This window comes from Pituophis catenifer, unplaced genomic scaffold (genome assembly GCF_029215685.1).
Source record: "Pituophis catenifer annectens isolate HBS135680 unplaced genomic scaffold, rPitCat1.0.hap2 SCAF_9, whole genome shotgun sequence".
Lineage (NCBI taxonomy): Eukaryota > Metazoa > Chordata > Lepidosauria > Squamata > Colubridae > Pituophis > Pituophis catenifer.
The window spans coordinates 18,812,011-18,835,272 of NW_027256889.1; the positions used below are offsets into that span (position 1 = coordinate 18,812,011).

The 23,262-nt window shown below is 45.5% G+C and overlaps 1 protein-coding gene across 1 annotated transcript in view; it reads left to right on the forward strand.

Annotated features, from left to right (window-relative positions):
• The first annotated feature begins 1,116 nt into the window (after positions 1-1,116).
• Positions 1,117-23,262, forward strand: part of RUNX3 (RUNX family transcription factor 3) — a 110,753-nt gene continuing 88,607 nt past the window's right edge. The window contains exons 1-2 of the mRNA XM_070949598.1: positions 1,117-1,377; positions 17,708-17,864. Coding sequence (XP_070805699.1) covers positions 1,117-1,377; positions 17,708-17,864 — 418 coding nt within the window. The remainder of the gene's footprint in view (positions 1,378-17,707; positions 17,865-23,262) is intronic.

Consider the following 23,262-nt stretch of genomic DNA (forward strand, 5'->3'; position numbering starts at 1 on the left):
GGCTGCTTCGAAAAAGGGGCGCGGTCCGGATAGACCCCTCCTTCTCTCCCCCTCCTTCCTGCCCCGCCCCGCCCCACCGCTCTGAGTGGCTGGCTTCGTTGAGGTTGCCCCGCCCCTCACCCCGCCTCTGTGTAAAAAAACTTTGAAGAAAAAGAACCAGGAGAAGTAAAAAAAAAAAAGAAGAAGAAAGAAAAAAAGAAAGAAAAAAAGAAAGAAGGAAGGGAAGGGAAGGAGCCAGTATGTAACCGCGGCCACTTTTCGGCTGCTTTCAGACGCGTCGCGAGGAGGCGGTTTAGGAGGAGGCTGGCTCAGGGCGGAGAGCGAGCAGGGCGCCTGGCGTGCTTGTCAGGCGGAGCAGGAAACGGGGCCAGGAGGAGCCCGGCGGAGAGAGAGAGACAGAGAGAGCTGAAAACCTGTTGAGGTCTCGCCGCGGTCCTTTCGCAGGGGAAGAGGAGCGCGGGATGTGGCTGGCTCCGTCCTGACTGCGGGAAGGAGCCCCCCGACTGCTGCCCCTCTGGCTTCCCGCCACCGCCTGGAGCCCCGCTTTCTTTTGTCTGAGCCGCCTTTCTTTTGACTGGGCGCGGGAGGCGCGCCAAAGGAGCGCTCTGGGATTCGGCCAACCGCCCGTCTGACCGCCTCCGGGCTCTCCACCGCGGCCGGTGAGGTTTGCGCTCCGGGAGCCCAGCGCCAACGGGACTGCAACGCCGAGAGGCGACAGGACGAGCGCCCCGGAGCTGCGGAGGCCGGCTGGGATCTCTCTCGGCCCCGGGGAATCTCCACCCTACCCCCGCCAAGGCGCTTGGCCCCGCCGCTTGGCCGCCAGCCCCGGCGAGGAGCGCACGAGAAGCGCAACGGGGCCCCGGGAAGACGCGCCGCCTGAGCTGCGTCCCAAGGAGCGACTGGCGGCCGGAGAAGCCGGAGCGGCCGGGACTGGGAGTGGCGGCGACGGCCCGACTTGCCGGGGTGCCTGGGGAGGCTTTCTCCCAAGAGCTGCCCGCCGTGCGCTCTTGGGCATCTGGCACGCTGCGCCCTGGGCGCGCGTTTTCCTCGCCTCTGTGCCATCAGCAGCAACACCGCCGCCGCCTCCTCCTTCCTCCCCTAACGCCCGCTGTTGTGATGCGTATTCCCGTAGACCCCAGCACCAGCAGGCGCTTCACACCTCCCTCCACGGCCTTCCCCTGCGGTAAGATGGGCGAGAACAGCGGCGCCCTCAGCGCCCCGGTCCCGGGACCTCGCAGCCGGACCGAGGCGCGCTCGGTGGTGGACGTCTTGGCCGATCACCCGGGAGAGCTGGTGAGGACCGACAGCCCCAACTTCTTGTGCTCGGTGCTGCCTTCCCACTGGAGATGCAACAAGACCCTCCCCGTGGCCTTCAAGGTAAGCCGGGAGGGGAGGCTGGGCTGAGCGGGCGGGACCTGGGAGAGGCGCGCAGATGTTTCCTGCCGAGCGGGCTTCCCAAGCGCCCGGGAGGACTCGCGGTTTAACGGCAGAAGCAGCGGGATGGGCGCTGGGCGGGCAGGGGGAAAGGCACAGGCGAAAGACCCCCCCTCCCCCCCTTCGGCAAGCGGTTTGCAGGGTTAGCCAGCAGGTCCTGCTTCCCCCCCCTCCCCCTTCCTGGGGCAAAGGCGCTGCAAAACAGACGAGGGAGTTTTCCCTAACCTTCCCCCCCCCACCCCTCCCCCCCCCCCACACACGATCTTGGCAGCCCAAAAGCGCCTTTAATTTCCTGCGGGGAAACCGCAAGGCTGAATCGCAGGCAGCTTCCTAAATGTTCATCCCAGAAGCCTGCGGTATTCCCTGCGACTCGCTTCCGAGAGAGGGAGGGGTGGGGTGGTCGCTGTCGATCGGCTGCACCTCGGCTCTTGGCGGCCCACCCAGCTCTCCGGATTTCCCCGGATCTGGGATTTTAATCGTCCCTGGCCCACAAGTAGGTTAGCTTGAGAGCGCGGTCGCTAGACAGCTCCGGAGGCTGGGGGGTGAGGGGGTGAGAGGAGGCTGTGACTCTTCCCATGTTGGAGAAGGGTCGTTCGATTTTTTCCGAGAGCTACAAGCCCCACAAGGGTGTCCCCCCTCCCCCAGCCGAGAAGCTAGCCAGGGTTAAAGAAATTCGGCTAAAGGCCGCTTGGAACCCCTTTCTGTCATTCAACTGTCTACAACCGGGTGTAGAATAATCCATCTCAATCATCTCCTGCAAATACGGTTCCAAACCTTTCTTTTGTTTTTTTCCTTCTCCTTTCTTTCTTCGCCTCGTAGTTACGCTCGAGGCGGTCTACAGCTCAAACAGCGCAAGGCAATGTAAAGCGATCGTGAAATTTAAATAAACCATTATACTCTGTGCATTAATATCTGTGCAGACTGCGCTCCTTGAAAAAGAGCGAGAACAAGCAACCCGACTCAGCCTCGAGCTAAAAACCTTCCCTTTTAAACAAGCCAGCGCTTTTGACTCGATGTTGGAAGGGCTGAGGTTGTCTCAAACCTGCTAAGGAGCCCAGACTCGCCAACCGGAGCCCCAGATAAGGAAGGGAATTTCAGAAAGGGAAAGGAACGCTTTGCAGGCCCCGTCTTACGGCCTCTTTAGAACTTGGACCGTCGGCGGAGATGGCGATTTCCGATCTCCCTAGGCCTGTGTCCCTGCTATGAAAAGCGGAAGAAAATCCCCCTTTTTCAAAGCGAGGGGGAGGAAAGAGTCTGTTTTTGTTTTTGTTTTTTAAGCGGGAGAGGTGTCTGCCGTACTCAGGGAAGGAAAAAATAATTACCTTTTTCTCCGGGACACTCTCCAAAACTAAGTTTGGCGTCATAGTTAAATTGGCACAACATGGAGAGATGATTAGTTTAGTTTAGATTACTTTATTGCCATTGCAAATGGTACGACAAAATGAATAGGTAGGTAGGTATGTAGGTAGGTAGGTAGATGACAGTCAGACAGGACAGACATATAGACAGATTCTTCTAAAACGAATAAACGACTGTATGTATGTATGTATGTATGTATGTATGTATGTATGTATGTATATGTATTTATATTATTTAAGTACCCGCTCAGTTCATACGCCCCGTCCCCAAAACATAACTCCTCTGGCGCCCACAGATAAGCTGTGAACCGCCAATTAGTTAGCAGAGCTGACCCTCCCTCTTGACCCAACGTTAATGGGGTGTGTGGGACAACCAGACCGGACTTCAGCCTCTTGCGAAAGGCTAACCAGGTTGGCCTACTACTACGATCGCCCGGTCCACACCGCCACAGGCCGAGATTTCGCCCGGGCTCCTCTGACACTCTCGAGCAGCCCACCACCCACTGTTATCCGAGCGTCTCGTGTGAACCCAGAACCGTCTCCTCCAGCCTATCATATAGTCACTTGCTTTCCGGAATTTAAACCTGATGCTCACTCACCCCTTCGGCGTCTGGGCCGCGTTTTCTTCCCCCGGCGGGAATTTAGCTTCCCTGTCAGCGCGGGAGGAAAGTAAAAGTGAAGGTGCTCAAATAGGAGCCCTAAGAAAAAATAGCGATAACCTCAAAAGCTTCCTAGAAATGGAGGGGAGGCAGCGTCTCTCATAGAAATAGCAAGATTCCCTACAAATACTCGGTAGTCCTAAAACTTAGTAAGGAGAATGGCGCAAGCCCAGAAATGTTCTCTCTCTCTCTCTGTCTGTCTCTCTCTCTCTCTCTCGTGCCAAGTCGTTTCTTCCCCAAAGATCTACCGAAACGAAATAACGCACAAACACACACAACACACACAATATCTCGTCTGTTGTAAAGTTGAATTTATTTCCCAATTAGCGCGAGATTCCTCTGTTTTGAGGTCGGCCTTCTCTCCTTTTCCCACTCCGGTAGCTCTTTCGCTCGCGTCTGTCTGCCCCACTTCTCTTTTGCTTCGCTTTTGGGCGATTGGTTTGTTTTTCTGGTTCTTAAAAGGGGAAGGAGAGTTTGTGTGAAGAAGGAGGGGAGGGGGGGTGGACTGTCAACCTTAAGCAACCCAGCGCCTTCAATTTTTCTGAGCGAGAGAAAGCTTGCCTGTCACGCCGGGTTTTGACTTAAGCTTCTAGTCCTCAGGGTTCCTGCGGGGAAAGGAGGGGAGGGGGGTTGTTATTTAAGGATCAAACTCACACCGTTATTTTTGCTAGTTTAGGCCAAAATGCCACCAGTTTTCCCCAACCCTGTTAGTAGTCAGATATTTCCGAGTTTTAACTTCCATCCTCGCAGAGATCCTCGGCAGTCTCGTTGTGTAGTGTAGTGCGTAAGCCAACCCTGTGTATCCAGTGAGGAAAACAAGTTGCATTAATTTAATAGTCCGTGCTCCAATTCTCGGGCCAAAAGGAAAAATGCCCTTTTTTAAAATAATAATAATAATAATAATCCCTTTTAAATTTGACACTTTAGAATGAATCCTTTAAATCTCTTTCTGCGGACCATTTGGGATCCAAAAACAAGGCTGGAGATCCCAGTGCTTGCATAGTTCGTTAGACGTTCAGACCAGCCGCGTCTCCGCTGCCACTTGTGCCCGGCCGGAGATGGTCTGTGTCAGGCGGCTTCGTTTTGCCTCTTGCTTACAAACTTATTGGGAAACTCCTTGCCTTCGAGAGACGCGTCTCTTGAATCCGGACCTGCCACAGTTGCAAGGGAAGCGAGCGAGCCCCCTTGCAGTTCTCCAGGGACCCGAGTTACCCCCAACTTCTGCGTCCCCCTTCCTTCCCCAGCCGCTGCTGCCTCCTCCCGCTCCTCCCGCTCCTCCTTCCCTCCTTCCCTCCCTCCTTCCTGCACTCTTCCTCTCTTAGGAATTGGGCTCCGTGTTTTTGGCAGCTGGGATGATCGCAGCGCGGTGTCTCCTTTTCCTCCCGACTTTCGCTCCCTTTTTCTCCGAGTTAGGGACCCTCATTCAACTTTTTTTCGGCGTGGCCAGGGAGGTGAAGCGAATCAGCTCCAGGAAATTCCCAACCAGAAGCCAAAGAAAGTGGAGAATAGAGCTAACTTATCCTTTCAACCGAGCGGCTCCGCTTTTCCTTTCTCTTTCTCCGCTTGGTAAATATTTGCGCCTCTGTTCTTCCCGCGGCAGTTTAAATGGGTAGCTTTTAACCCTCCAACTTTTCCAGGCTGCGAGAAGCGCGGCTTCTGTTTTGAATCCTATTTCTTCCCTTCGGAGATTGCGATCCTTTGTCTATGGGGACGAGGGTATCCAAAGCCTTTCGCGACCTTCTCAGCTGCCTGAATCCTGATTTCCCCCAATCCTTGTCCGGATTTGCAGCTGTATCTAGAACCCTGAATTCGGGACGCAGCCCCGAAATCGAAGTAAAGTTTGTGTAAAAACAAAGACACTGATCTTGTCGATCCGAAAGGTCGACAGTTCGGCGGTTCGAATCCCTAGTACAGGTCTCCTGCGTGAGCTAGATGACCTCCAAAGTCCCTTCCAACTCTGTTACTGTTAAAGTAAAAATGAGTAAAGTTAAAACCGAGACGGTTCTTACAAGCTGTTTCTCCCCTTTCCCACTTCGGTTGGTGCAGCTAAAGATTCCCACCCGGGAATTCTAGAAGCCGGATTGTCTTCCCTAGGAAGTCCTTCGTTCCAGGTCTCCCCGACGGGCTCTTGCCAGATGATAGTTGTTATCGTTTTCTAATATTTTGCAACATCAATATAGACAGGTGTAATGAAAAGCAAACCGCAGCATTTTGAGGTAACTGTTTCTTGATGGGCTGCCAGCTGAAGAATATTGCTTACTACCGGTAGGTAAGAGATATGGTAGTAGCACAAAGTAGGCTTCCGATCGGAAAGATGCAGAAATCGAAATAAATTAATTAAACAACTAATTTGCAGGCAGCGCAGAGAGAGAACGAAGGTGGAGATAATTTAAGGGCAAGGAGATAAAACCAGGCGCTTCGCCCGGACTCCCAAGAGAAAAACAGCAGCAACTTCCGAAAATTCAGACTTAAGCCCTCGTTTACAAAACGTTTTGCAAACTTTCCGGTTAGGTTAGATTTTATTTGCGACTCTAGAATTAGTCAATGCATAAAAGATCTAGAATCTGGGTTCATACAGCTCTTTATATTTAAAGCCCCGTTTTAAAAACCCTTGGTGGGTTTTGTTTTTTTTTAACCCAACACGCCATGGTCAAACAAATAAACCCTAATTGGACTTAAAAAGATGGCGGCCTGGTTTTCCCACTATGCTAAGAGAATTCACACCATTTTTTGTCCAACGCAATGCCTTGGGCGAATTCTAGGGCCAGAATGCGCGTTGAGACTTTCTGGATAAGCCAAGAATTTTGACCGGGTTTGGCAGATCAGGCCAAGCCAGGAAACGAACAAACCATATTAAGGGGGAAGTGTGTTGTGTGAACCTGGTTATGAAGTTCTGCCTTCCTCTATGGAGCTTCTCAATCGTCCAGGTCGTGGTTGTCCCAAAGGTGGGGGGGGGGGGGTTTGCCAAAAGGCAAAAGTGGACTTTCTTTGCTTTTCTGAAGAACTGAAGAAGCTTCTTGGATGAGAAGCGAAACGCCTTCAAGGAAAAACAAAGGAAGCCCAGTTGCCTCTTGGAAAAAAAAAAACTTTGGGAGTTCTGCCCTTCTCAATTCTTTACCCCCAAAGAGACGGGGAGTCAGAGCAAATCTTCCCCACACACCCCACTCCGGGCATCTAAGCCTGTTCGACCTCCGGGTTTAAAGCCTTTGACGCAGACACACCCGCGGGACTTGCTTTTCTCCGAGTAGATAGGGGTTTTTTTTCCCCCTAAAGCCCCGAAGCGGAGCGCCTGCCTTTGGGCCCCTCCAGCTGAGAAGCCTCAAATCTCAGGGAGCCCAGCGCCCCAGATGCGCAAACCATCACCATATAGAACACTTGGCAGCTGGCTAGTCCTCAGTGGAACGAGCCAGTTCGTGCGAGGAGGGGGCTTCCGCAGCGCTCCGGTCGCCGGAGGGCTCTCCAAAGCGCGCCCCGGGTAAGCGGCGCAATTGTCCCGGCTGCGCTCCTTCGCAGACCCGAGGAAGCGCTTCGGCACCAGCTGAGAAACGCTGGACTGCAACCCGAGGAAGCGCCTGGGAAATAACCCAACTCCCACCGGATCCCGCAGCGCTCTCTCGCTCTCTCTCCCTTTCTTTTTCTCTCTCTCCTTTTCTCTCTCTTTCTCTCCCTCTCTCCCTTTCTCTCCCTCTCTCCCCCCTCTCTCTTTCTCTCGCCCTTTCTTTCTCTTTCTCTCCTTTTCTCTCTCTTTCTCTCCCTCTTTCCCTTTCTCTCTCTCTCTCTCTCCCTTTCTCTCTCCCTCTCTCCCTTTCTTTCTCTCTCTCTCCCTTTCTTTCTCTCCTTTTCTCTCTCTTTCTCTCCCTCTCTCCCTTTCTCTCCCTCTCTCCCCCCTCTCTCTTTCTCTCTCCCTTTCTTTCTCTCTCTCTCCTTTTCTCTCTTTCTCTCCCTCTCTCCCTTTCTCTCTCGCCCTTTCTTTCTCTTTCTCTCCTTTTCTCTCTCTTTCTCTCCCTCTCTCCCTTTCTCTCTCTCTCTCTCTCTCCCTTTCTCTCTCCCTCTCTCCCTTTCTTTCTCTCTCTCCCTTTCTTTCTCTCTCTCTCCCTTTCTTTCTCTCTCTCTCTCCCTTTCTTTCTCTCTCTCTTCCTTTCTCTCTCTCTCTCCCTTTCTTTCTCTCTCTCTCTCTCTCTCCCTTTCTTTCTCTCTCTCTCCCTTTCTCTCTCTCTCTCCTTTTCTCTCTCTCTCCCTTTTTCTCCCTCTCTCCCTTTCTCTCTCTCTCTCCCTTTTTCTCCCGCTCTCCCTTTCTCTCTCTCTCCCTTTCTTTCTCTCTCTCTCCCTTTCTTTCTCTCTCTCTCCTTTTCTCTCTCTCTCTCTCTCTCTCTCTCTCTCCCTTTCTCTTCCCCCCTCCCTCCCTCCCCCCCTCTCTCTCCTGGACCTGAGTTCGAGTCCGGGAACAAGGCCGATGGAGCAGAACACCTGGCGGGGAGAAAGAGCCTCGGGCGCTTTGAGAAGCGCTCTAAGCTCCGAGAAAGGCACAAGCCGCAACAGAATCGCGTGTCTCTAGAGCAGTGTTTCTCAACCTTGGTAGTTTGAAGATGGGTGGACTTCAACTCCCAGAATCCCCCAGCCAGCAGCGCTGGCTGGGGGATTCTGGGAGTTGAAGTCCACCCATCTTCAAGCTACCAAGGTTGAGAAACACTGCTCTAGAAGTTGGCTGCGTTCACACAACACGCTTAACCCGATGACTGAATGGAACTCGTCGTCGGAGTTCTCACTGAAACCCCCCAGGCCTTCCCTGACCTGGAGCAGCTGCTGGGCAAATGCAGTTCTGCAGACGGCACTGAAGAAACGAGCCGGGCAGCCGCATAAGACTGACCCCGGGAGGGGTTTAATAGGATCAGTTCGATTTGTGGCGCTAGCAGGGCGCCCATTAAGTGCAATGGCGTTTCTATTGCAAACGATTCATTGCCCAGGAAAGATCTGTTGGGAGGCGCGATCCATGTCTCGGAAGTCCCCATTCAGGTCCATGGCACCTGAGGAAGGAAAAAAAGGGAAGGAAGGAAGGAAGGAAGGAAGGAAGGAAGGAAGGAAGGAAGGAAGGAAGGAAGGAAATTCCTTAATGAGGTATAGCATTCTTTATACTTCATAAATATATATAATAGGGACCTGTATCCTACATACGTTTATTAAATTTCGAATTTTATAAAAAAAGGTAGCGGCACAGATCTCGACAAGAAATGGTCTATAAAGGGCAAACTATAGCTAAATAATTCCCTTCCCTTCTCTTCCCTTCTCCTCTCCTCTCCTCCTTTTTCTTTTCTTTTCTTTTCTTCTGTTCTCTTCTCTTTCTTTTCTTTTCTTTTCTTTCCTTTTCTTCTCTTCTTTTTCTTTTCTTTTCTTTTCAGAATACTATTAGCTCTTAAGCCTTCACCATTACACATCATGTTCCTTGCCATCGCTGCCCTCACCTTATTTCAGGCCCTTTTAAAAATATTGCTTTTGTCTTTAACGATCCTCCTCTTAAAGAAGAAATAAATCTGACTTTATTGAGAAACAGATTTCTCAGGATGCGGGGAAAGAAAAGTCCTTCAGGAATAAACTTTCAGGAATTTATTTTAAGAACTGGTTTAAAAGGAGGGAACTTGCTCTTTTAAACAGGGCTGCAGTTGTGATGGCTGTTTCTGCTGCTGCTGCTGCTGCTGTTATTATTACCCTGTTCCCCCCACTCCAAAATAAGACATCCCCTGATAATAAACCCAATTGGGCTTTTGAGTGCATGGCAATAAGGCCAAGCACTTATTTCAGGGTTCAAAAAATATAAGACAGGGTCTTACTTTTGGGAAAACATGGAATTATTATTATTGCTATTGCTATTGCTATTGGTATTATTATTATTATTATTATTATTATTATTATTATTTAATCTTTAGTGAGATTCACAGCCTTTGAGGCTGGTTAATAGCTCAGCAGCTCGAGTCCTAACCAAGGACCTAGGAACTGTTAAGGTATCGTCGGAGGATGTAAGCTGTTCCGAGTAAGGTGGTTTTTTGTAGAGTCAAATGTTCATGTCCGGCAAATTTAGAATTTCTAAATAGTGGAATAGCCCTTTGGGTATTGCTCCAAATAATAATAATAATAATAATAATAATAATAATAATAATAATAATAATAATAATAATAATAATAATAATAATAATTATTATTATTATTATTATTATTATTATTATTATTATTATTATTATTATTATTATTATTATTATTACTAGGGCAAGGGTGCCATCCATTTGCTCAGAAGCAAAAGAGGCAAGAGACTGAACCTGAGTTTAATCAACCATTTATCTCTTTATGGATGCTTACTCTTGTGTAAACCAACCTGCCAAGGGTAGTCCTAGGGGGTTGTGGTGTTAAGTACCACACTGAAAGTTGCAGAATATTTCTCTAAGGAAACCCACCCACCCACCCACACACACACACCATCGGGCCTCGACCATTTCAATTTCTTGAAAATTATTTGAAAAATATTTCCACCACATGACAAAATCCTGGATCCAAATGGATTTATTTATTTTTTTTAAACGGCTGAATAGTGATCATCACTTTTTTTGTCTGTGTGGACCCAGTCCCTGTTGATCAATTGCAACCCTCCAGTGATTTTCCTCTGGATCCATTTTTCCGATCTTACGCCTGCATGAAGTCCATCTGAACTGAGCGCGTCCTTTTAGGAAATGGTGGCAGTAAATGAAAAAGCAATTGCAAACATAAAAATGTGGCCCTTAAATTTTTATGGGGTGTTTCCCCCCCCCCCCCCGAAAAAGGAAGGAAGTATTGCCCAGTCCAAAAGATGGAGAACTTAATTTTGGAGCAGGTTCTTCTTTTCTCTTAATAAACCGAAGGACTGTCTTTCCCATATGCCCCGTTAATGGCTGTGCCCCCACCCAACGTGCCCAGCTTAGAGGGGGTCTCCAGCGTCTGGATCTGGCGAAACTCTTCCCCTTGGAGAAAGGTCCAAGGAGCTGCTGAGACTACCTGAGAGAATGCAAGAGACCTTCCTTTAGTGCTGGAGATTTCTTGCTGAGCTGTTCTTTCTCATTTCCAAAGCAGCAGCCAGACCACACTGTCTGCCAGCCGTTCTCTCCAAGTCCAATCAGCTTTGTAGTCTTGCCTCAGGTGTGGGCTGGATCTCCCATCTCAGCCACGCTGCGGCCTCTTTGCCCTGCGCTTAGTGGGCTGGATGAGCCTCGCCATTCTGGTTTATTCAATGAAACCAAAGTAAACTCCAGGTGGTTCTTGACTTTACAACCATTCGAAGTTTACAAGGAAAAAAAGTGACCTTTTTTTCCCCAGGGTCACGTGGGCACAATTCAGACGCTTGGCAACTGGCACGTATTTATGACAGGTCATGTGATCCCCTTTTTGGGACCCCTTGGACGAACAAAGTCAACGGGGGAAGCCAGGTTCATTTAACAACGGTGTTGCGAACTTAACAATGGCAGTGATTCCCTGAACGGCTGTGGCAAAAAGATCCGTAAAATTGGAGCAAAACTCGCTTAACAATGGAATTTTGGGGGCTGAATTATGGTGGTAAGGGCTACCTGTATAGCTTGGCATGAGTATGAATCCAATCCTACCTTGTCTTTGCCTAATGTTGAGAAGCTCCCAGCCTCTCAGGGAGGAGGCTCAAGCATAAAGCCAGCCTGGAGTCACTACATAAGTGCAAAAGGGGCTAGGTCTGACTCCCACTAAGGTCCTTGGAACATCTACTTGTTCCCAGACATAGGCTGCTGGAGTGGGGAGATTCCTGTAATACAGGCAGAACATAATAAAGTAGTTGGCATGAACTCTGCATCTATGGGTCTAGTTCAGGAGTGCTATTCAGCAGGTTCTGACAGGTTCTGGAGAACCGGTAGCGGAAATTTTGAGTAGATCGGAGAACCGGCAAATACCACCTCTGGCTGGCCCTAGAGTGGGGTGGGAATGGAGATTTTGCAATATCCTTCCCCCAGGAGTGGGGAGGGAAAGGGGATTTGCAGTATCCTTCCGCTGGAGTGGGGTGGGAATGGAGAGTTTGCAGTATCCTTCCCCTGCCACGCCCACCAAGCCACATCACGGCACGCCCACCAAGCCAAGCCCACAGAATCGGTAATAAAAAAAATTGAATTCCACCACTAGTTGCTTGTACCCGACATCTCGGCTTCTCTGTGAAGGAGGCAATTGAAAGACAATTATCTATTATTAGCTTGGAATATTTCATGAACCCAACTAATTCCCCCCCCCAAAAAACCCCTGAAATTCCAGAACCCTTCCACTTTTAAGAATAACCTCTCTGGTGGGGAAATTAGAATATATGATCAATTGTGGCTTCGTAAGAGCAGCTTCTCTTTCTCTAAGGGTTTGGTCACCCATCTCTCAACGCCATGAAACCAATCGCTATTGTGCGGCTGAGCATGTTGCACAGCGCCAGCATTTGTGGCTTAGTTAATAAACCCCACATAAACCATGGCTTAGGATCTAAATCTCTCCCCAATTGGGGTCACCCAACTCCCAAAGCTGTCGTGCGGTTTGCTGGTGTGTACGAATCCAAAGAGTGCTTGCTGCCAGAAAAATATTAGCATTAGCATTTTAAGACGGGGAGCTCCTGAGGCAGGAAACAGCCTTTTCTGATTATGAACCTCTGAGGGTGTTGCATAAACAAAAATAATAATTTAGCAAAGCAAGGTCTTAATCTAGCCATTAAACTAATTAACAAGTGAAGTTGAACTGGGCGTGATGCCGCCAAATTATACACTTTTAGGGCTGTAATCCTACAGCCACTTACTTGAGAACAAGTCTTACTGATCTCTGCAAGATTTATTTCCGTAAACTGGGCAGGTCTGTACAGTTAGGGCCTGATCCATTGCACTAAACTGACTACATCATGTCACACATGAAAGGAGTTTAAATCCCGAGATAACACTTGTTTTTCTTTGTCAAGCCCCTTAGTTGTTGCCTTGATAACGCGGTAGGTGTAGCTCGCAAAATCTGATACCTTTTAATAAATCGTGTTACCAGATTCCTCCTGATTTTTTGACAACCGCACACTAGCACGTCTCTTCTCCTCCAAGGTCCCTGTAAAGAGGCAATTAATTTCTCACTGAATTTGCAGGTAAGATGTCCCTTACCTGCAAATTTTAGTCTCAGTTAGTTAGTCTCAGATTCATATTTGTTTCCGGAAAAAAAACCTGTGTTTACAGGCAGGCCTTTGAATTAAAAGCATAGTTGTCCTGTTTCCTCCTGGTCATGCAAAATGAAAGAGGGCTGAACTTTAAATGACTGAATTTTGGGACTTGAAGTCCACACGTCTTCAAGTTGGCAAGGTTGAGAAACACTTTTGAGAGAGTTTAGCTCTCTCAAAAGGTAAAAAGACCTGATCCACGGACCCATACTTCCTAAATCTGTGCCTTACTCGGGCAGAATTAAATGGATTTTAAACATTGTTTCCCACTTTTGACATTGCTATCAAGAAAACTCATTTTTAAAATACATCGCTACCAAGTTACCTCTCAGGTAATAGGGAAAAATATATCAAATTAATTCACTCTAAGTATCAACAAACCTCCTAATGAATCAAAGCCCAAATAAGGTGGGTGAAATGGATTTTGTAAAAAAAAAAAAAAAACAACCCATGAATTAAATGTTAATTTAATGTTTTATTTAACGTCTATAGAGATTCTCCCATCCAGATCATGGTTGTCCCTAAGGTGCTTTTTCTAGGCAACTGGACTTTCTTGTTATTTTTCTTTGAAAATGTTTTGCTTCTTCAGTTTTCTGAGGAATTGAAGATGCATCTTGGATGGGAAGCACAAATGTTTGTTGCTGTTTTTTTTAAAACAAAAACCCCCAGTTGCCTTTTGGAAAAAGCCCCTTTAGGATATTTTTATTTAAACTGGATTTGAATAAAAGAGTCATTGTTAGATGAAAAAAAAAAGACTCAAAATAATGTTAACCCAACCATTTTTCCATTATATTTTTATTGAATAGTAATCCACGGGGCAGGGCGGGGGGCGGGGGGGGCAAGAATTAAGCAAAGAATATAGAAGGCTGTAATAAGGAGCAGAAAAGAAAGACAAAGAATCAAAAGTTCCTCATAATTTCCAAATAACATGGGAATTGACAAAATTCATTTTCCCATTAACATAATAAATATAAACTCTCCAGATGTGACAAAACTGTGATTCTGGCCCCTGAAGATTCATTATCCTAATTTTACCAATAAATATTTTTAATCAAGTGGTTGAAAAAACTCTATTAATGAATTAATTAATATCTATTAATTAATGAATTACAAATAGAGTTTCCAGATATTCCCAACACATAATTAGCAAGAAAGCCATTGCATTCCTATTTTTCAATGAAGCATCAGATCATATCCCTCAAGGTCACAGCCCCCAACTTTCAAGAGCATTCAACCATTTGTTTTATAATAATACTAATTTTACTAAAAAACCAAAAAACCAAAAATCCTAACAAAATGTTATTCTATCACATGACCATAATCTAAGGGTAAAATGATCTCTTATCTCTACAGCCCCTTCAACACCTTGAAGAATGATTGTATGATATAGTTGTTAATCTAGCTAGGACTAGACTCTGCTTTAGAGTTAGAGAGAGAAGAAATGCGATCTGTCAAAATTAGATACCTTTTTTCCAGATGTAAGGTGTGGTCCTGGTAAAAACATTATCAGTTTTGCTTGTTTTTTTAAAGAAAATATTGACCTGAAAGGGTATATAATTTTTTTAAAGTTATCGGGGTCTAAGATAATCTCTCTAAAAGTCCACAAGCTATGGAGTTTTAATTAAACCATGAAATAACAAACAATTAATCTCTATAACGAATCTCTCCTTCTATTTTAACTCTTATAATATCCAACTTGTCAAAAGCTTTGTCTTCTGAAAGTTGCTTGGTCTTAATGGATGTTTTTCTGGAAAATCATTGGAATCCTTCCTCTGAAAGATATTTCAGTTCCAGCCAGCCAATTTAAGCATCTCATTTTTATCCTGATAAAAATAAACAGTTTGGGCTCACGCAATAACTTTTTAAACTTTATAAAAATGACCCAAGAACTCTTTACTGTAGCCAATCGCTGTAACTTTTATGGTTACCAGTTTTTTTAAAAATAGCAACTTATCCTGTTTCTTCTCTAACCTGATGACTCTCAGATCATCAGGTTAGACTACAAGTATTTTTATTACTTGTTTGTTAGACAATGGCAGATAGTTACACAGGGAAGTTACCATGGGAAAGCTGTGATCTTGGAATATTTTGAGATCTACTGGGGAAATTAAACCCTGCACAAAATTTACAACAAAACAAATAAGTTGCATGACTTAGTTGCAAGAATGAAGCAATGCTACAAATCTTGCTTGATCTATTTAGTAAATCACCCTGCATTAACCGTGATTTAAAAGTAGTAATACGGAACCGCTATTAAATCAGTGGTTTAAAAATCTTTTTTTTTTAATGCTAATCTAAAATATGGATTGAAGTGGCTTAGATTTCAATTAATACAACCTGCGAAATAATAATTGAAGTGTTTACTGAATGTAGATGCAATAGCTTAACATTTATTTTGTGTGTGTGTGTGTGTGTGTGTATGTGTGTGTGGCAATTTCACTAGACTTAACTTTTTGGATAAGCATCTGTATGTCTGTATTTTAGGCTGATACATAATAACTGAAATTTTTCAAGAGCTTAGGAAATATTAATAATAATGGACTGCATTATAATTTTATTCTGTGCCTAAAAGTTAGAACAATTAATCAGTTGAAAAGTTGTGGCTGCTCCAACACTGAAGATTTTTAATAAGAGATTGGATAGCCATCTGTCTGAAGTAATATATAGGGCTTCCTGCCTGAGCATGTAGTTGGATTAGAAGACCTCCAAAGTCCCTTCCAACTCTATTATTCCATTATGTAAAGTTCATTCAGAGTGGCTCTTTTCTTAGTATAAGGTTAACCCAGTTTTTCATTCAAGGGCATCCCAAGGGAAAGCTCTTACAATGCTGTACAAAACGACAAACATTTAGAACCATATGAAGAATATGTGATATTCTTATATGAGAATATCTGAGGGACGTGGTGGCTCAGTGGCTAAGACGCTGAGCTTGTTGATCAACAGGTCGGCAGTTCAGCGGTTCGAATCCCTAGTGCCGCATAACGGGGTGAGCTCCCGTGACTTGTCCCAGCTTCTGCCAACCTAGCAGTTCGAAAGCACTAAAAAATGCAAGTAGAAAAATAGGGACCACTTTGGTGGGAAGGTAACAGCGTTCTGTGCGCCTTTGGTGTTTAGTCATGCCGGCCACGTGACCACGGAGAAGTCTTTGGACAGCGCTGGCTCTTCGGCTTTGAAACGGAGATGAGCACCGCCCTCTAGAGTCGGGAACGACTAGCACATACATGTGCGAGGGGAACCTTTACCTTTTAAAGAATATGTGTAAAAGAATGCCAGAGCAGTGAGAGAAATATGGTCAGTACACAACCCATTTTTTTTGTTAATTTCGAAAGCTGACTAGGTTTAGCAGCCACCATAAAATAATTCTTTTGCGTGAGATGATCTTGTGTGTATGCTGTATTTAAAAGAGTTCTCTCTGAGAAGAAGGTTGTCCTTAAAATTAGTAATAGACAATACAAATTCATTCCTGCCCCAGTTTGCTTTTACTCATTCTTAAGTAATTCCACCCAGAGTTGTGGGTAGTCGGGTAATTTAATAACTTTTTGTTATGTCTGTCCTGATCCTGATCGTGAGAACATTTGAATGCATTTAATCGCTTTTTAAAAATGTTTATCTAAAAGATTTTTTCAAAAAACAGGAAAAGAGAAGGGAAGACATTTCTAAATATATTTTCTCAATATCTGAATAAGTAAACACAAAGTTTGTTTTCGTTTTTTTGGGTTTTTTTTTTGCAAATTGCAAATTAGAAATTGCAGTAATAAATAATGCATCAAATAAATACATGAAAATATATCCTAGAAATGAAAACATATCCAGAATAATGGTGGAAAGTGTAAATACCAATGAATGGACATTTCCATTCCAGGTTTATATTACATTTCAGTCTGTTCATGTTAAAGTTTACCAAATCAAGTTCTTCAATCTTTATGTCCCCCAATAACAATGTAATACAATCTTATTTTCTCAGAAGTAAATCCTGTTGACTTACTTCTGCGGTCATGTGAACAGATGGGGGGGCCGAAAGCCCTACTGAGCAGGTATATACGAAAGTATGAAGGCTATTGCTTAACGCATTGTAAGCCGCCCTGAGTGTCCGGAAAAGGGCGGCATATAAATCGAACCAATAATAAACAGGAACTTCTGCAAATTATAATGCCAATATATCTGGATTTTGGGAAGGCCAAGGTTTAGAACTGCAGGTTTAAGTGGGTTTATTCTTTCTTCAAACAACCATTTGACTGGGATGGTAGAAGGCTCCTGCCTTGAGCAGGGGATTGGACTAGATCCGTGATAGCAAACCTATGGCACGGGTGCCACAGGTGGCAGGTGGAGCCATATTGGTGGGCACGCGAGCTCAGCTCCAGCACACATGCATGCACCAGCCAGTTGATTTTCAGGCCTTCTGGGCCCACCAGAAGTCAGGAAACATGCTGTTTCCGCTTCCGGAGGGCCTCTGAGGGGGTGGGGAAGGCCGTTTTTGCCCTCCCCGGGCTCCTAGAAAGGCTCTGGAGCCTGGAGAGAGCGAAAAATGGGCCTACGGGGCCCACCGTGCCATCGCGTGCCAAAAACAGAGGGAGCATGGGGGGGCGCATAAAATTATGGATGTGGGCACACATGTGTGTGAGACACCCCCCCCGATCTCCCCCCGCTTTTGCACACGATGGCAAAAAGGTTAGCCATCACTGACTAGATACACCTTGGCAACTTTAAGACTTGTGGACTTCAACTCCCAGAATTTCTCATCCAGCTTTGCTGGCTGAGGAATTCTGGGAGTTGAAGTCTTAAAGTTGCCAAGGTTGGAGACCCCTGGAGTAGAAAACCTTAGAAGTCCCTTTCAGCCCTGTGGTTCAATGATTCTAATCTATAGGATTGCAATTTGGGACTCGCCCGAGAGAGAACTGGCTGTGCCCTCCACCCACACCCACACCTACCCTGCTGATGTTAAACAGTGTTTAGCCCTGGCTCCAAAGTGTCCCTTGAATAGTTGCCATTCAAGCTGTTTAATGGACAGTTTTGATTACGTAATCATTCTGAATGCCAGCTCTGATTCCTTCTAGGTGGTATCCCTTGGGGACGTTCCCGATGGGACGGTGGTAACAGTCATGGCTGGTAATGATGAGAACTATTCGGCTGAGCTTCGGAATGCTTCGGCTGTAATGAAGAATCAGGTGGCCAGGTTCAACGACCTTCGCTTTGTCGGACGGAGTGGCCGAGGTAAGGACTTTAAAGGAGTTTAAGCTTATGGAGTGTAGGTTTTCTAACCTCTAACTCTTTCCCTAGCATTCCCAGTCTCCTGGGCCAGATCTCTATTTAAAGCCAGAATGAAGGCATCTCTACCTCTCTCTCTCTTTCTCTCTCTCCCTTTCTTTCTCTCTCTCTCTCTCCGTTTCTCTCCCTCTCTCCCCACCCCTTTTCTCTTTCTCTCTCCTTTTCTCTCTCTCCCTTTCTCTCCCTCTCTCTCTCCCTTTTTTTCTCTCTCTCTCTCCCTTTCTCTCTCTCTCTCTCCCTTTCTCTCTCTCCCTTTCTCTCTCCCTTTCTTTCTCTCTCTCTCCCTTTCTTTCTCTCTCTCTCCCTTTCTTTCTCTCTCTCTCTCTCCCTTTCTCTCTCTCCCTTTCTCTTCCTCTCTCTCCCTTTCTCTCTCTCCCTTTCTCTCTCCCTTTCTTTCTCTCTCTCTCCCTTTCTTTCTCTCTCTCTCCCTTTCTTTCTCTCTCTCTCTCTCCCTTTCTCTCTCTCCCTTTCTCTCCCTCTCTCTCTCTCCCTTTCTTTCTCTCTCTCTCCCTTTCTTTCTCTCTCTCTCCCTTTCTCTCTCTCTCTCTCCCTTTCTCCCTTTCTTTCTCTCTCTCTCCCTTTCTCTCTCTCTCTCTCTCCCTTTCTTTCTCTGTCTCTCCTTTTCTCTCTCTCTCTCTCCCTTTCTCTCTCTCTCTCCCTTTCTCTCTCTCTCTCTCTCTCTACACATCCGCATGTTCTCTATTAATAAAGGAGAATATTCTGTTACAATAGAGAATTGGTTCTCTATTGTAAAATTGAGATACAGGTTTATTTATTATTTATTTATTGGTTCGATTTATATGCCGCCCTTCTCTGGAGACTCAGGGCGGCTTACAATGCGTTAAGCAATAGCCTTCATACTTTTGTATATACCTGCTCAAGGTTGTCCTTGACCAAACCTCAGCCCAAAATTTCTGCTGCCAAGCAAGATAGTTGTTTAGTGACTTTTTGCTCCACTTTAGGATCTTTCTTACCATGGTTGTTAAGCGAATCACTGTGTTGTTAGGTTATTCACACGATTGTTAAGTGAATCTGGCTTTTTTCATTGACTTTGCTTGTCAGAAGATTGCAAAACGTGATCACATGACCCACCCACTCCCGGGACACTGCAACCGTCATAAATACATGCCAGTTGCCAAGCATCTGAAGTTGGATCACGTGACCATGGAGATGCTGCAGTGGTCGCAAGTGTGAAAAATGGTCATAAGTCACTTTTTTCCATTGCTGTCGTAACTTCAAGCGGTCACTAAACAAATGGCATTAAGTCCAGGACTACCTGTGTAAGGTCTTTGAAGTGTGCTTCAAAGTGTTTGTGCATATGAAGCTCTGGAAGGAAACATCGGTAGCTGTAAACTTCAACTGTATAAACCAGAAGTCTTCAAACTTGGCAGCTTTAAGACTTGTGGACTTCAACTCCCAGAATTCTCCAGCCAGCACAGCTGTGCTGGCTGGAGAATTCTGGGAGTTGAAGTCCACAAGTCTTAAAGCTGCCAAGTTTGAAGACTTCTGGTATAAACAATAGTCCCACAGTTGTAGGTCTCTCCCTCAATCCTTGGTGGGTGATTTTAAAGCTTCTCCAAACATTTCTGCTGAATGGTAGCATTTAACGCTTAATTACGAAATAACAGGGAGCAGTAATGGCTTTCATTGTGTTTAATTGCTTTCCTTTTGATTAACCCTAAATTGCATTTCATCTTGGCTTGGCCCTATCTCTTTCATTTTCCGGCTTCCTTTTGCTGTTGGGTGTATGGCCCCTGTCCCATGGCTTAGAGGCTAAGCCAGTGTCTCTCAAACTTGCCAACTTCAAGATGTGTGGACTTCAGTTCCCAGAATTCTCCAGCCAGCCAGCCAGGCTGCCTGGGGAATTCTGAGAGTTGAAATCCACACTTTCTTAAAGTTGTTCGGTCGGAGAAACACTGGGCTAAGTATTGCCCCTGAGCTAAACTTGCTCTTTTCTATGAAATAGAAACGATGCCAGTTGATGGTGCAGTGTGCATGGAATTGTGTTGGGATTTAGACCATCAATATCCCCAGCCTTTTATCACATTTTGGATAAAGGTGGAGTACTTGGTGTTCTCTGAGCTTGGTGGTGTACTGATGTTGTTGCCTAGTCTAGTAATGAAACGTCTACAAGAAAATCATGAAAAAGAGTATTGGTAGTACAGTGGTCTAAGGCACCCTGTTATTAAGCTGGTTATTAAGACCAGCTGCCTGCAATTACTGCAGGTTCGAATCTCACCAAGGCTCAAGGTTGACTCAGCCTTCCATCCTTTCTAAGGTAGGTAAATTGAGGACCCAGTTTGTGGGGGCAATAAGCTGACTTTGTATAAATATACAAAAGTATGAAGGCTATTGCTTAACGCATTGTAAGCCGCCCTGAGTCTCCGGAGAAGGGCGGCATATAAATCAAATTAAAAAAAAAAAAATCATCAAGCTCAGAGAACACCGAAGACCCCCACAATTGAAACTTGAGCTATGAATATTCTCTTCTTTGGATAAATGCTGAAAAATGAAAGGAATTCTTGTCCAAGCACAATTCTTATATAGTTTCTTTCAGCTAGATTTACTGAGATGAAAAGTTTATATGTATTCCAGCAACAGAATGAATAGAATGTTTTTTTTAATTGGCCTAGTGCAGTGGTGAAATCCAAATTTTTTTACTACCAGTTCTGTGGGAGTGGCTTGGTGGGCATGGCAGGGGAAGAATACTGCAAAATTTCCATTCCCACCCCACTCCAGGGGAAGGATACTACAAAATCTCCATTCTCTCCCCACTTCTGGGGGAAGGATATTGCAAAATCTCCATTCCCACCCCACTCTGGGGCTAGCTAGAGGTGGTTCTCCGAACTACTCAAAATTTCTGCTACTGGTTCTCCAGAACCTGTCAGAACCTGCTGGATTTCACCCCTGGCCTAGTGTGATTGGATACACAAAGAATTTGTCTTTGGTGCATACGCTCTCAGTGTACATAAAAGAAAAGATACATTCATCAAGAATCATAAGGTACAACACTTAATGATAGTCATAGGATACAAATAAGCAATCAGGAAACAATATCAATATAAACCGTAAGGATCCAAGCAACAAAGTTATAGTCATACAGTCATAAGTGGAAGGAGATGGGTGGTGGGGACGATGAGAAGGTTAATAGTAGTGCAGACTTAGTAAATAGTTTGACAGTGTTGAACTCTTTCCTATTCAGGACCAATTTATACCATGCAACATTGTCAATGCAATTCATTCATTCTTGTAAGGAAGAGTAACTATATCATCCAGCAAGGTTTCATCATGGATCCTTGGGAAATTGCAGCTGACTGTTTACATAACAGTCTCCTGAATCTTTAGCAATCTAATCCAGAGGTCTTCAAACTTGGCAGCTTTAAGACTTGTGGACTTCAACTCCCAGAATTCTCCAGCCAGAGAATTCTGGGAGTTGAAGTCCACAAGTATTAAAGCTGCCAAATTTGAAGACCTCTGATCTAAACCAATGGTTATGCCTCTGTGCATTCGTAGGAAACAGCCTTAGACCAGTTTGAGCAAAGAATCAGGTACGGTCAAAAAAACGATGATAATAGCCATATTGGTGTGATTGAAACTCACCTGTGGGGTCCTTGATGGTTTCTGAGCTTGGTGGTTTTCTTGCAGACGATTCATTACCAAATTAGGGCAACATCATCTGTGCGTTGTGGTGGTGCATTGATCAATGTACAACTAGGGCACTGATGGTGTTACCTAGTTTGCAAGAAAATAATAGTAATGAAACGTTTGCAAGAAAACCTCCAAGCTCAGAGACCACCAAGGATTCCACAGTTCAATCCTATGCTACAATATTTTTTTTCTGATGAAACTCACCCGTTGTGTTTGTGTATGTGTGTTTTACAGTTGAACATGGAGTTTCAATTCCACTTTTACAGCTATCATCTTGACTTTTGGTGTACACACACACACACACACACACACACACGAGGTCAACCCTGACACGTAGACACTATTGAATGATCAGTGAATAAAAACAACAATCAGTGGATCAAAATGAGCCTTAGTGGCGCAGCAGACTAAAGCACTGTTAAGTAACACCAGCTGCCTGCAATTACTGCGAGTTCAAATCTCACCAGGCTCAAGGTTGACTCAGCCTTCCATCCTTTCGAGGTAGGTAAAATGAGGACCCGGATTGTGGGGGCAATAAACTGACTTTGTATAAAAAAGAACACCGCTGGTGGGGGTCCGAAAGCCCTACTAAGCAGGTATATACAAAAGTATGAAGGCTATTGCTTAAAAGCATTGTAAGCCACCCTGAGTCTCTGGAAAAGGGTGGCATATAAATCGAACCAATAAATAAATAAATAAATAAGATGTTCTTAGGGTGACTTTAATTCCATCTTCTTTGCAACCTAACCACTGTCTTTGGCATGCATTCTTTCTGCAAAATGTGGCCAGGCCCTCCAGATCCCTCGGTGGCCTGCAGGCCTTCTCCCCGCCCCCCCCCCCCCCCGCCCCGCATCCCCCAAATGTCGAATCCCTCATACAGGAATTGTGAGAAAAAAAAAAAAAGATTTCTGGGGCTTTTTCGGCAAATGATCTTACAAAACGATTTGCATAGAATAACTGTTTACTTGTTGCGCTCTGTGAAACCCAACCAGTTTACATTCTTTTCTGCATTTCCGTTTCCCTGCTGGATCTTTTCCCCAAATGGCAGGCGGTCTTTTTTTTTCCTTTCAAACTGCTGCTGCGCCCCCCCCCCCGCATTTAACTGCTTGCAGGTTGATGAATGGAAAATGTTTTGCTTTTATGAATTAAGCTTTCATTTCTGTACTCAATTATTTGCTTAAGTCTCCTCCCTCCTCCTCCTCCTCCTCCTCCTCCTCCTCCCCCTTCTTTTTTTTCCATCCGCTTTTTCACAGTGTTCCGAATGTGAACCCAGCTCCATCCGAACTTGACTCTTGAATTCATTAGGAACCCCCCACTCCGGTCTCCGTGTCTGGGCTGAGAAATTACAGTAGTTTTTGACTCCTTTGATTTCATTTCTTCTCTCTTTGACTTCCACCAAGCTTAGAAAAGTGGCAGGGCCGGGGTGGCGGGAAGTGTCTTTGTTTTCTGTTGCAGGCAAGCTTTTGATCAAGCCTCTATAAAGCTCATTAAAATATTTTCATACATAGGACAGGGTTTTTTTTTTTTTAGCAGAATTGGTAATGATTGAGGTTTTTTTCCTCCCCCTTCTGGATGGAATATTTTGGATTGGAAATGGGGCTGCATGAGCTGCCTATTTGAATGCATCCATCCTTCTGTTAATTAACTCCTTCCATGCTGAAGTCAGATCCTGGACTGAGATTTGAAACCTTCTCTT